The sequence below is a fragment of the Tetrao urogallus genome (genome assembly GCF_951394365.1).
Source record: "Tetrao urogallus genome assembly, chromosome: 17".
In the NCBI taxonomy this organism is placed as follows: Eukaryota; Metazoa; Chordata; class Aves; order Galliformes; family Phasianidae; genus Tetrao; species Tetrao urogallus.
Window position 1 is genome coordinate 3,718,450 of NC_136830.1, and position 14,152 is coordinate 3,732,601.

At 37.3% G+C, this 14,152-nt stretch overlaps 1 protein-coding gene across 1 annotated transcript in view; it reads right to left on the reverse strand.

Annotated features, from left to right (window-relative positions):
• Positions 1-14,152, reverse strand: part of GLT1D1 (glycosyltransferase 1 domain containing 1) — a gene marked incomplete at both ends in the record, with an annotated part of 40,007 nt that overhangs the window by 22,552 nt on the left and 3,303 nt on the right. Inside the window, 3 exons of the mRNA XM_079543747.1 lie at positions 4,727-4,778; positions 8,944-9,049; positions 11,017-11,165. Coding sequence (XP_079399873.1) covers positions 4,727-4,778; positions 8,944-9,049; positions 11,017-11,165 — 307 coding nt within the window. The remainder of the gene's footprint in view (positions 1-4,726; positions 4,779-8,943; positions 9,050-11,016; positions 11,166-14,152) is intronic.

The following is a 14,152-nucleotide window of genomic DNA, read 5'->3' on the forward strand; positions in this document are numbered from 1 at the left end:
CCATATTGCCCCTCCAACCCTGCTTTTGACCAGTGGGAAATGGCCGACACACAGATGATGCACTGCTGAACTCCTCAAGCTAAGAACTGCTATGCAGACTTGTCTCAGCGTGGTGGCATAATGCAGGTACAGTTACATGAGGTAGAGCACGACGCTGCTGGATCACATCACTCTGCACATTAGTTTTCCCTTCTCCTCTCCCATCTCCACTCCAACCTCAGCACTGTGAAATCACATCCAAAGGATGACTTCAGGGTAGGAAGGAAAAACAAAAATTAATGCAGAAACAAACTACTAAAGCAACAAATTCCTGAACCAGTCCACTCAGGAAATAAGCCAAAGTAGTGGCGACTTTTTTTATTCTTCCACTTGAAGGCATTTTGTGAGGATTTTTTAATTCAAAATTTCTACATGACTGCCCCTACAGTTCACTGCTCGGTCATAACAGTCTATTTTAGTTATTAAAGATGTACTGGAGAAAGAAAAATAGTAAAAGAAATGGACAGAAAAGGGGTCAGGAAGAAGTGAAGAGTCATCAACAAGCAGCTCACAGATGGGAAGAGGACAGTTCCAGGGAATCAGAGAATCCAGAGTGAATCAGCCACATCACAAAAACAACGTGAGCAAGCAGGTCCAGTAATAAATGAAGAGGGAAAAATGTAATGCTGTTTACGTTACAGTAGAAGACTAAGGACATCTTTCAAAAGACAAATGAATTTTTGTGATCCAACAATTTAAAAAATAAAGAAGATGGTTTCATATGTTGTTTCACTACTTAATACTTCTTGACCTTTTTTTTTTTTAAACTGTGAACAAGTACCATTTTAAATTAAATTGGATTTTTCAATCCAAAAAAAACCTTGCTAATGATGGAGACAGCACTGCAAGCTGAAGGACAATTAATTTTTAGGACAAGTGGAAGAGCTGAAATTCAGAGCTAGGAGGTAAGAAGCAACGAAAGAAAAAGTGGAAAGAAGGTAGATGGGGCAGGGGGCAGATTAAGCCAGCCTTGTCTCTATAGCTGGCGTACTGCATAATCCTACCTCAGACTTTGGGGCTTAAAGATAAGTTTTTTACTTCTCTAAAACTGTTACATTTCAAAAATAAGCTGAAATTAATTAATTATTTGGTTTCATGCTCTGCAAGACCCTTAATGACTATGCAGTAACTAAATATATTCCTGCCAAGGCTGGGATCATCAAGAAGAAAAAAGTAGAAATTGTGTAACACAGAGTACAGATATATTCACATGTTATAGATCAATTTTATGTTATACTCTTTATTTTAAATGGTAGTAGGGAGAGTAGAAAAATGAAATTGAATACCAATAAAACTAGCTTAGGTAATTCTTAGGTACCAATTTTACACTATTGACATAAAACACTGACCATAAGCACAAGATGTTTGAAAGTATTTCACACTTACTTAGAATACAGATTATTACAGAAGCTGTATTATGCAATTCATAATTAAGGATAATTTATCCAATGTAATAGGAAAGAAGTTGATGGAAGATACAGGCCTCGAGCACAGTGCTATTGCTTACATGTTTGTAATGTGAATTATTGGCTAATTAATAAAGCACACATTATAGGAATAATGTATATCACATTAGGGTGAATTAATACGTAAAGAGTGGTAATATTCTGTGAGCTGTGTTATGGAAAGCTGTATTTATGCTTTTCAGTGTTTGAAAGAAAATGTATGACACTTGCTCTCACCCTTTATATGAAGATACAGATACGAGGATCAAGTCCAATTCCTGACTCCATACAAGGCAACCTAAGAATTTCTCATCACTGATTCAACTATAGGAAATAAAAATATGTTTCTTACTGATATTTCACAAGATAAGGTGAGTTAATAGGGCAGTCCTGACCTGCTCTTTTTATCCCAGTTGCCCCTTATTGGTGGAAAACTAATAAGCATGCCAAAAAAAACCCCAACATCTGGGCTAACGAGGCAGTGCTGCTTCATGCTACCCAAAAGCACTTGTACTAAGATGCCTGACAGCTCCTCATTGCCTTACCCTGATCTTCAGAAACCAGCACTGCCTACTTCCAGGATCTGTCTGTATTTTCTCTACTGGCAGTCTGCCATCAACTCACCCACATGAAGGTGATAGGGTTGACCCAACCTATTTTCCAACAGCAGCATCAGATACTACAAATAATTGCACTGAATGAATGAGTTAGAATTGCAGTCCAGCAGGCATAATGGTACCTACGAAATAAAGAGTACTCAGAAGTTCTAAGACCGTGGTCATGGTATATGGGCAAATAATGAATGCATGGAAACAAACTAACAAAGCTAATCCTAATTAGTGTTAGCCCATATGTTTTTAACATGTATAACCATTGGGTTTCAGTTGTTACAAAAAAGTTATTTTCAAAAAACAAGAAGAAAATGAAAGGTCAGCTCCAAAAGTAATGCCTCTTATTTTGTTATGTTAGCCCACAACGTCAGAGGCAGATGCTGATGGTATGGCAACAGAGGCTGAACCCTCCCACCAATATTCCATTACAGTCTGTTGCCACATGACAGATAGCAGCAGAAAGGAAGTCTGAAAGAATGGCGTCTGACATGGAAGTGCATATGAAGCAAAGGCATATAACTGAGCCCTTCACATAGAAGAAGTTGCACCCACTGACATTCGCTGATAATTGCTGAACATTTATGGAGACCAAACAGTGGATGTGAGCACAGTGAGGCAGTGGGTGCTGCTTTTCAGCAGCTGGCAACAGTGACATGAAAGACAAGCCACAACCCAGATGGCCATGCAGATTGTTAGGAGTGTTTATCATTGGCAAACATGCACAGCTAATTGTGGTGTGACTATGTCAAAAAAACAGTGTTTTGTAGCTGAGAATTTGCTCTATCAAATAGTGTTATTGTGCTCTTTGTACCTGTTGCAGTTTCCATGGAAATAAGCAGAAAGATTTGCTTTCAGGGTGACCTATGCATTTAAAATTACCTAATTATCACACTATCTCAAAGGCTAAATGAAAGACTAGATGAGGGAGAATGAAAAGATGAGGGACACAGGGACGTGTCCCTGCCAATAGCAGGGGGCTGGAACTAGATGATCTTAAAGGCTCCTTCCAACCCAAGCCATTCTATGATTCTATGAAATTAAAATATTATTTTTACTCTCCTAAAAATTGTATGCTTTTTCATTTATTCTTTATTCTCCCTAAAATTTAAATTCCTGCCCCTTTGGTCTTATATTTCAAGAACAAAAAAAAAACTACAAACGTATTAAGAAACTCAATCATATCAGTCAAATTAACTAAGTCCTGGAGAAATCACTTGAGTTTTTCCTGCTAAAGACTGCCTGAGCTGACACTTCTTCTGCATACACAGCACATTATCAAAGCATGCTCACCTCACAAAGAAGTGCAAGAGGCCACTGCACTCATCTTATGTAGCACTTAAACATTATTTAAACAGCCCATGGAATGAATTAAACTATCCAGTTGCAAAGACTTGAGATTAATATTTGCTGAGAGACTGAAAAATTAACCCCAAGAGCTCATTGAACTCAACAGCAAAGCCATCAGTTACTTTCAGCAGTAGAAGATAGGGATTTAGCATATGGAAGTCGCAATCTTGCAGGGAGTTTCTGGGCCCTTGGAAAATATGATTGATAGCAACAATCAGATATGGAAACAGATGAGTTTTCATAGCTCCCTACCAATCCAGGATTCATTACAATTAATATGAAGTACATTACACATTTACTAGATAAGGGGATTTTTGCTAAACACCTTTTCTAATAAAATAGCATGGCAGCTCAAATACGAGGTTATCAACAAAACTGTATTTGAGAGGTCTTTTATATTTTTCTACATGTACTGATGATTCTCTCCATGAATGCAATACCTACCTTTAAATTAAATTCACCATAAGAAAATTTATTCCACATGGATAATACGTTTGCTACTAGGAAAACATTCTGTAGAATATCCTTTTTTCTGCCAAAGTGAAATTTGATAGTTAGCTAACTTATTACAAGAATTTTGTTTTGCATTATTACTGCCAGCACTTTGCTGGCAAAATCATCTTTCAAATGCACTGCCAAATGTGTTTGAACACTATGGTGTTGCATGAAAATAATTCTATTCAGTATTTTTCCATATTTCATTTAGCTGTGTTTATTCAGTTTTCAGAAGTAGAGATGACTTTTTAAAAGTGCTTTTAGAAAAGTGCCATTTGTGTGCCCTGTATCCCACAAGGCCTGGTCAATAGTGCTGTATTACTGCACACCATTGGGCTTAGCACAACTTCAGTTTTAAATTTGCAGTTCACCTACAGAAGTTCATTCTATTTCCAATGTTGATGAATGTTCTCACGTTATTCCTCCAAATTCTTACTGTAAGCTTAGTGCAATTTTGTCAACGTAACAAAGTTTATCAAATGATGCGAAAAGAAACAATACATGCACACAGTATCAGGAGGAATCCAATAATAGCAATAATTATTAATTTCAACTGTTACAGAGAAGCAATTTCTCTTTTCAAATACTGAACAGCATTTAAATCCCAGATCTCTTTGATCTGTCAAAGCCCATAAATATGAAAAGCTTTCTCTATAAAGAAAAAAGACCAAACAAACAGCATTAAAGAATATAAAGATGATTACAATTCTCTAGCAATTTTTAGCAGACATTTTAGGAGACTGAGTAGTTACTAATACGATAACCATCACCATCATCACATGAACATACCCACGCTGCTGCTGCCAGTTCCTTCATTTTCGTCGTGAAAGCCACAGCAAACCTAGTGAAATGGACAAAAATAGCTGGGATCTACTGCTTAAAGTGTTTAAACATAACAAACACAGAAGTATTTCAGAAAAAAAAAATATATATATACATATATATATATAAGAAGAATGGAAGCTTATAAAAATAATGATAGATGGAGAGACAAAAGCAGGCTTTCTATTTTTACTTAACCAGAAAACATTGGTAAAACAAATGGTCTTTCTTCAGGCTTTAAGTGAATTTACAATTTAGAGCTCCCATGGAGTTAAAATGATGATTTCCTTAAATAGGGGAAAAAAAATGGGAACACCCTGTAGTTTATCTGGATTAATACACGCAGCTGCAATCTACACAAATCAACATGAATAAGCAAACAAGGGTGTACCTGAACAACTTCATGGGTAGGATTTTTTCACCTGGGAGAGAGAAGAAAACTGCTCCCGAGCCTACTTTCACTTTTCCCTTATGTCTGCTTACCAGGGCTCATCCTGACACTTACTGGTGTGCCTTAGAGAAAAATTCAGCACACTTCCATCCCACACAACAGAAGAGTTATTTCAGAAACCATTTAAAAGCAGCATTGATATCTACAGTCCTCCTTTTTAGGCATCTCATTACAGAGAGATTTCAACCACAGAAGTCTGATATCTAAACTCACCAAAGAAACAAGTTACTCTAACTGGGAGCTTGATGTAATACCCAGAAGTCATATGAGATACTTTTATGGAGTCAGATTTAATAAAGAATCTTTGTTCATCCTGAACTTTAAGGCAACTTTTTAGATGTCATTAAATACAAACATGCTTTGACTGTTCTTAAATGGAGCTTCAGTCTTAACTGGAACCACAAATGGTTCATTCCTGAAGACTATCAGTCCTGTAGAATACATAGGTTTGAACGGCTCATTCATATCAGACATAATTTGTCTCTTTTACTAAATACTTTTTTTTCATAACTTTTGAAAACATTGAATATAAATCATAAGTTATCAAATAAAAAACTTAAGACTCACGTTTCTATTTCGTGGTATTAATGCAACATTTCCATTCTGAGACATCTCTGTAGTATCACAAATGCAAGAGGTGCAGCACACTGCTAAGTCCCAGCCAAAACAGTGCTTTTCCACTGGAGATGTTATGTTACAATCGAGGGCACTCATTAGAAGTCACATAAATGCTGAGTTATAACTCCTATTTTGTTTGTTGTGAGCAGACTTACTCCCATACATTTGTTTTGTAGTGTCTGCTTTATAGTTTTACAATGCATTCTACATATAAAACACGACAGCTCTACGGTTATTGAGGCCTTTGCGAATGCTTGTTTTCTCAAGATGCATCTGTTTCCTTTCTAGTTTTTGCAATTATACTTTCAATACATCATGTTAACAAGCAAAAAAAACTGTTGTTCCCAAGTCTACAAAATACTATTCAATAGATTTAAATACCCTAAAGGAGTACAGCCACCATTTAGAGGAATTTGATTAAAAACAAAACACTCATTATAAAGCCAGAGAATGCTCAATACTTTGTTTTATGGAACGTGGTGTATATTGCACTGGACAAGTAATCTACAATTCATTGTGCTTTTTGCTTAGAACCCTGCAATCAATAAAGAAAAAAAATCAATTTTTCTTTTAATAACTATGCAATGAATAATACCAGTGATAATATTGGGGAAGAGATCCATTGAGTGTAACTTCTAGAAAACTGAATTACTTTTACTGCAGCGGAGTTATGAATTGCATACAGCATGCACTAATGCATTTTGAAACATCAGAGGAAATCCAAAACTACACCTCAAGTACCTAAATTAATTACCATTAAAAACAACACAAAAATTGGTTCAGTGTGGTTTTGTATAAGCTGCATGAGCTGCACTGGTGACAGATCATGCTTAAAACACAGAACTGGATCAGAATGGACACTCACACATTCTCTTTTGAGATACTTTTCCAATTTCCAGTGCTGAAATCTAATGTTCTCATTGTAACCAATACATTAAATGACTTTCTTCTCTTTCTTAAGAACTGTTAATACAATACTTTTTAATCACAGGACAACAAAAAAGTATAAACATTTTGTTTTAAATGAGGCCATAAGGTGATTTTCAACTGCAAGTCACATTAAGACTTGCAAGTAAGAACGTGCCCTACTGATTTTCCAATGAGCATCATTAAGCGCTGTCTTTGAAATCTGTTTACCTACCACATTTCTCAAGTCACTGCAGACAGAACAGCATAGCAAGGCCAGAGGTAAGTTAGCTAATAGTAGCGAGAACATACTGTGGTATTAGCAAAGATAAAACCACAAGATATAAGCCTGTTGCAGACACTGAACACATTTCCTCATTGCTAACATGAACTAAAATCCATACCACCATATCTGAACCAACATAGTTCAGATAGTTCATCTTTATGAGAAGCTGTGATGAATAGAGATGATATCCTGAGCAGCCTTTGTTCACAAATGTATTTAAGCTCTGCTAGAGAAGGTATGCAAAGAGCATCAAGGATGAGACAAGATCTAGATGCTTCCATTTATCACACCTGAGTGCACACTGAGGGCCCCCTTCCCTTAGCAGAGCTCACTCCTGGAGCGAAGCCTCTGCAGGGTACTGAAGTCAGCAGAAGCTCAGACAGAACACAGCTCCATACAGCTGAGTGACCTGCTGCAGCAGATTAGTGCCACTAAAATAACATCTTTGTTGACTTTTCAAGTTAAAGCAGTAGAAAACTAATCCAGATGAAAAGGTCTAATTTTACAGCAGTTAGTGAGTTAGAGCTGCTCTGAAAGCAGCCCTGGCACACAGAAGCCTGGGACGCAGCTACAGGAAAGAACAGATGTAGGACAGGAATGCAGGTAAAGTCATTCTGTCATCAGTAAGCAATTAGTTGGACTGCACATGAAGAGACAACAGTGTGTGTCTTAATAAGACTTAGGCCATCTGTTTAATTTTTTACCCTATTTGAAACGTTACATCCATTTTACTTTGGATTCAAACACAAGAAAGGACTATAGCCTCGCTATGGCTATGATCAAATACAGTTAAAATCAACTGACTTTTGGACCAAGCAGAAGTTTTTTTCAGGGGGATGTTGAAATAATGAGAAATGTTGTAAAATCCCCTCTGGTTTTCTATTGTTTTCACTGATTTCTGATCAGTTCTTAACCACATTTGATGACTCCACTGACACAACACTGGAATTTCTCCAGACTTTAAAACCCCCTGAAAATACTCACTTCTCAATTCACCAAAAAAGCAGAGAGAATTTGTGTAAAGATTTTTTTCTGTCTTTGCTTCTTTCTTTATGCAGTTAGAAAAAGGATCACATTAGCAGGAAAAAAGAACAAAAGCTCTCTATACTTCAGTCAGCTGCGCACACTGACAGCACATCAAGTGCAAGGCCTCTGAAAGCAAGTTTGACTCTGGGATGCAACCAGATAAACACCAGTTATTTTTAGTTGTCTGCTTCTCAAACCGAGGAGCATTTTTATCTGTGTGTGTAGATAGAATTAATCTCTGAAAATATAAAATGTCTAAAATAGTTTTAGTAAGACTTTATAATGTGACTGCATACAACATTTGTGCCCCAAACAAACAGATTAAATAAACCACAGCCAAGCTTCTACAATCCACAGTTACACTGAACATCAAAGACTGTCTTTATAATGCCTACCTATGAAGTAGATATGCTGCCAAGTCACAAGTTAAGTATTCTTGCTATTATTCTTCTCATTTGTACCTGCCTTAGAATTTTATACCCTCATCACATGCATAGTTATACTGTTCTAGAAAACAGTTATGATTCAGTAGAGAGAGCACAGGACTGGTACACAAAAGCACAAAATTCATTACTTTTAATGTGATTTGAGTCATTTTGGAAAGTTGCAGCCAAAGATGCCAAGCTTTACCACTACTTCTGCCAGCTCTTATGTGGACAAATACAACGAACAGAGGAAACATAAAAAGAAAACAGTGCATACAGACTATATTTCTATAAAGAAACTGTATTACAAAATCATAAGAACTAGATTGAGCTCACAGTGATGTCAAGTTGCTTATCCTTTGTCCATTGGCTTACATATCTCCCAGAAACTCCAAATATTTATGGAACAGTTCCTACAAAATCTGCCTTTAAGATATGTAATTTCCTGTCACAAACCTTCCAGAGATTTTACCTGGCTTCTGCTAGCACTGCTCCCATTACCCGACGTTTCTCTTCACTTCTGATGTCTTCATTTATATCTGTTCCTCCAAAGATGATTCCAAAAGGAATTCTGCTACCTGCAAAACAATGACCAAGGTGAGAAGAGGGCATTAAGAGTGAAAAAGATATATTGACAATACCATATCACATATTTAAGCAAAAGGCTTTGAAATTGAAATGTGCAGAAACTTATTTTTTATGGTTTTGGCACTGACAAGAAACATCCAATAACAGCATGTCAGCCTGTTTTGTAGCTATGAGACTTTCTTTGGCTTTGTCCACATTTAATAATACAATCAATTACTTTCTACATTTGGCAGCCCACCAAACAGCATGTATATTTCAAATGGTATTCACATTTTCATAACATACAGTACCTCAAAGCCGGCTTTGTTCTAAGTATCTAGCCTCAGCCAATCAATCCCTGCCCTCCCAAGCATTCCAGTATAATGGTTTGGGTGGCCAATGTTATAGCTGCTAAATTGGTACATGGAGCCATACCATCAGAAAGTCACCCAATTAAATAAGGCAGTATATGTGAAACTTCACCAAAATCACCATTTTGCTTAATTCCATCCAAAAAAGGTGGATCTGTGTTTATAAGTGGTTGCTCCAACACCTTTTGTGATACCCAAGTTCTGGAAGGTGCTGTAGGATGCCCAGAGCTCAGAACAACAAGAGCAGAAGGACACATGGTGACTGTGCACAAGATCTTATCAACACACAAGTTTTAAAGCATGAGTAAAAGCACAGATGACCCACAGTGGTAAAAGCCTAGTTTTGATACACGGCATCACAATAAAGTAATATTTGATACAAGCCATGACCACATGATAGTGTAGCACTTCTCTGCTAACAGCAGTAAGCCTCACACAGACAAGGCCAAAGACGGTGAAAATACAAAAGCCAATAGCAATTTAAGATTTCTTTGTAATAGCATTTGCTTTCCTGGTGCCAGGTTCTTTTTAGTGACTGACAAGTTACCAAAAATGTTCTCTCCTTAAACTCATGAAGGCTGCAGTCAATAATGCTTACTGTTGATTGTTTCAGCGCTGAAAACAATTAAGTGGTCAGTTTCCACCACATTAAGCTAACAGGTAACAACCTGAGGTGGCTAATTACTACATGCCTAACATGGTTTTAAATTCTAAACAAATGGCACTCCAGCAAGAGAAGCCCTAGTACATAAGGTAGCAGAGATCATCACACAGCATTATTTTTGTATTTGTATTCTCGGATCCCTACTGAAATCAGAGCTCTATTATAACAAAAGATACACAAGAACACTAGACATAATAATGCAGGCTTTCCAAAAGCTCACCAGCATGAACTGCCTGGGGACTGCTAAGTCTGAAACCAAGAACCACGCAACTTACACTGCGATTTGATGAAACTATCAAATGATGTACCTTTGTCCACGTGAATAGGTTTGGACAATGGGAATGCGATCTCAAAAATGGATACACACTTGCAATTTCAGTAGGTGACAGTGTCTGTAATTTTGAAGCTGGTGCTTCAAGTGTATCATTAATGACAGACTAAAATTTCGTTCTACATGGCCAGTTACTACAGAACATCTTATTATTTGTCAGATAACATTCTGCCTCCTAGAATTTAGCTGGCATAAACAACAACTGCAAGTTATTTCACGTCCCCAAAAAACTCAGACTCATTTTTCCAACAGAAAAATCAGATTAGCCTCTGCTTTTTTGAGTTTGACCTGAGCTACGCTTAGCCAAGCTGCTGTCCTCTGGAAAAGCACCTTTGTTTAAACTATCTTAATGTTAATATGATGCTCTTATCTTAATGTAGTTTAAGTACTTAATTGTAAAATGCATTATGTGCTTTAGAAGTACCTTTATTTAGATCTCCCACAGAGAAAGACTTTCAGTGTTTCTGAATACTTGTTGAAGTGGATAAAGAGAATAACTAAGTTATGTGTGGGTTTATGCATGTATTGTCTTTTGTAGCAGTTTGCACTTATTTTCTTCTTTTTCACTACATTTTAGGAGGTACTTTTAATGCAAAAGAGGAAGAGAATTACCTTGCAGATGTCTGCCTCCTTTATAAAGATGAATGGCCAGAGCTGCATCAAATTGATCTGCAGAGGTTAGATTCGCTATTTCAGTCAGACTTTCACACCTGGAAGCATCTTTGAGAATGCAGATGTGACCTGCATCATGCAGATGACTCCTTCATTATAAGAACAGATAGAGAAAAAAAAAAAAAAAAAAAAAAAAAAAAAAGAATAAAATGAATGTTGCAGGCATTCAATTACATAATGTTTTCCCTTAGTTTTTGTTCCTATATTAATTGTCTTTATAATAATTTTGTTCAGGTGACCATGAAGCTAAAGCAAGGGGTTTTCCTGGAAAAGGTCTTCACCACTGTGCACACAGCCATACATTGTAGCCCACTCCTACTTTAAGGCCCAAGACTATCAATGCTTGGGGAATCAGTGGATGTGAACTCTGGCCCAGCACCTCTCCTGTGTCATTATCTGCTCAATTTGCTAAAAAGATTACATTTGAATAGAGAATGAAAGTCTTGGTCTTGGATAACCTCAGACCTTTGTTCTGGAGAAAGGCCCCAACAAATACATCCAGCTAAATAATGCTGTTAAGAATACCTGTTCCTGTTTGCAGGAACAAAAAATGAAGGCATAAATAAAACTGGAAAGTTAAAACTGTTTTCCTTCTCTGTTTGATTGTGGGCTCGTCTCCTGCACAGGTTTATCCCATTTGTAAAACAGTCACAGGATAATTCAAGTTAAAAAAAGACACCAAAGTAATTACACGGAAACTTTCACAGTCTTTAGAAAAAAGTCTCAATTGTTACAAAAATTCTCACCACAAACCACCTATCTCGGTGCCAGCTTACACATTCATCTTCATTTACAGCAGCTCCTCCTATTAAAAAATTGATTCAAATACTGCTGATGGATTGCAGGGAGCTCTGCTTTCAGCATTTCCACAAGCTTTGTCTCAGACTTTCCTTAAATACACTCGCCTCATAATTCCTCCTACAGAAACCAGATCCACTTATCAGTTTCCAGTGCCATCAGCCAAAAAACAGGAGTAAAATCCGTGTTTTGATAGGAACTGGCACACTGCATCAGCTGACATGGAGATAACATCGCTTCAAACAACTAACGTTTATGTTTTCAGTATTACTAAATACCACAAGGATGTTTGTTATGTATTACATATAGTTCCAGCTGATTTTTTCCTCACAGAATATTAATTGTTCTGGCATTAAAATCTTGCTAACTCAATAGCTCCTTGGATGATGTTGGCTGTTTCCTTTCTTGATCACTTCATATCCTCCCAAGGAAGGGAGGATATTTTCTGTCCCGCAGAAGTTAGTCATTATAGCAGAAATCAGTGCTAAAAATGTTGTAAAATATCGTGAGGTCTCAAAAGGAATGCATTAGCACTATATCACACAGAGCTCCATCAGCACAACATATGGTACTGTATTTCTTCTTCACTCTAAAAAGAAACTCATTTTGCTTTTAATTTCACCATTTAAAAGAGACCAAGGAATTGCAACTAGCACTAATAAATAACAAAAAGCAACCAGACCAAAGCTCTTCATTTGCACTCTCGAGCAATTATTCACTTCCATTGCCCCGTGAACTCGCACCAAGCACTGCTTGCCTTCTGAAAGAAGCTCTCCATTTGTATCTCAATAACAACACCCAAGCCTCACAGCTGTGGAAGGAAAATCTCTGGGGCAAGTAGCTGGGATGCTGGTGCATGCAATCCCGAAGTTCACAGCTGCTCATTAAATAGTGTAAAAGGTGCTTTCCCCCATCGGTGTTCCAATTACATAAATTGCTATCACATGCAAGCAGTATGTCTGCGTAGTACAATTAATTTGAGAATAACCCTCTCAGGACATCAGGAATCTAGAAACTCTGCTAACAATTGTGATCTAAATCTCTTTTTTTTTGGTCACCTACCAGGAACGAGACTTTTCTCCACATCTCCAAACCACGCAACTGAATGACAGACAGCTGCTTGTGCTGTGAGCAGAGGGGGACTCCCTCGTGTGCTCCAAGGCTCACAGATTGTGGATTGTCTCTATTGCTTTTTGTTTTTTTTTTTTTTCCTACACAAAATGACTCAGGAGTACGTAAGAAATTTGCATGTGGCTTAAGAAGGAAAAATTATGTAATCATCCCCAGAATAATTTGAATTCCCAGACGTGAAGAGACCTTCATCCCATAAACGTACCACTGAGTTCAATATGATTAGTCATAAGCTCCAAATTATGCATATATGGAAACATATGCAGAGTTACAGGGTGGTGTTTGAGTACTGAAATTTACAGTGCTATTTTTCTTTTCTTTTTTTTTTTTTTTAGATGACTTTTCATCTCTATAAGCAAAAAATAAGAAAATAAAAAAGCAGACTGCGTTTTTCACACACATTCTGTTATCATGGAACACGATAAGAGGGTGCTGCAAAGATATTGCAGGAAATTTTTTTGGAAGGCTGGTCTGTCTATGAAGCCACAGATGTCCCTGAACAAAGCCAAGACATTAGAGGGATCACCCCCCCTATCTTTTCTCCTCCTAGAACTGTGTATTCGCATTGTTTCACCGTCTCATAAACAAATAACGTCTATGTGAAAAATAAAAGTGAACTCCTCCTCTCTGTGAATCTAAAGCCAGACTGAAAATGTCAAATTCCAAGGCTACACTTTCCCTCTATCACAACTCTGAATGCAGCAAACAGATTTCCAATTACCTTAACTCCCAATAAGCACTGCGTGGATCTGGATTTTGCCCTGCTTTGTCATACCTTCCTCTACTACACAGACACCAACAGTCCTACGTGGGGAGGAGGATATTTCTAAATAGGAGTTTGGCTGCCAGAATCCAACCTTGGGTGTTTTGCTAGAAAGTAACCCATCTGGGTACATCTCAGACATACAGTAAGCTTGGAAGAGAATTTCTTAGAGCAGATTGTAATAGTCACATCTTACCCTGTGATCTTTATTTACATCTAAACATCACTTAAACATTTCCCAGCCTCACCAATTTTTGTAGTAAGAGAAGCCACCTGGATTTTATTTTATTTTTTTACTCTCCTTGGAAATCAAGAGACATATAACAGACACATACATGTGTAAGTGCTCTGGATCTATGCAGTGTGCAGAGGGATATTGCTGAA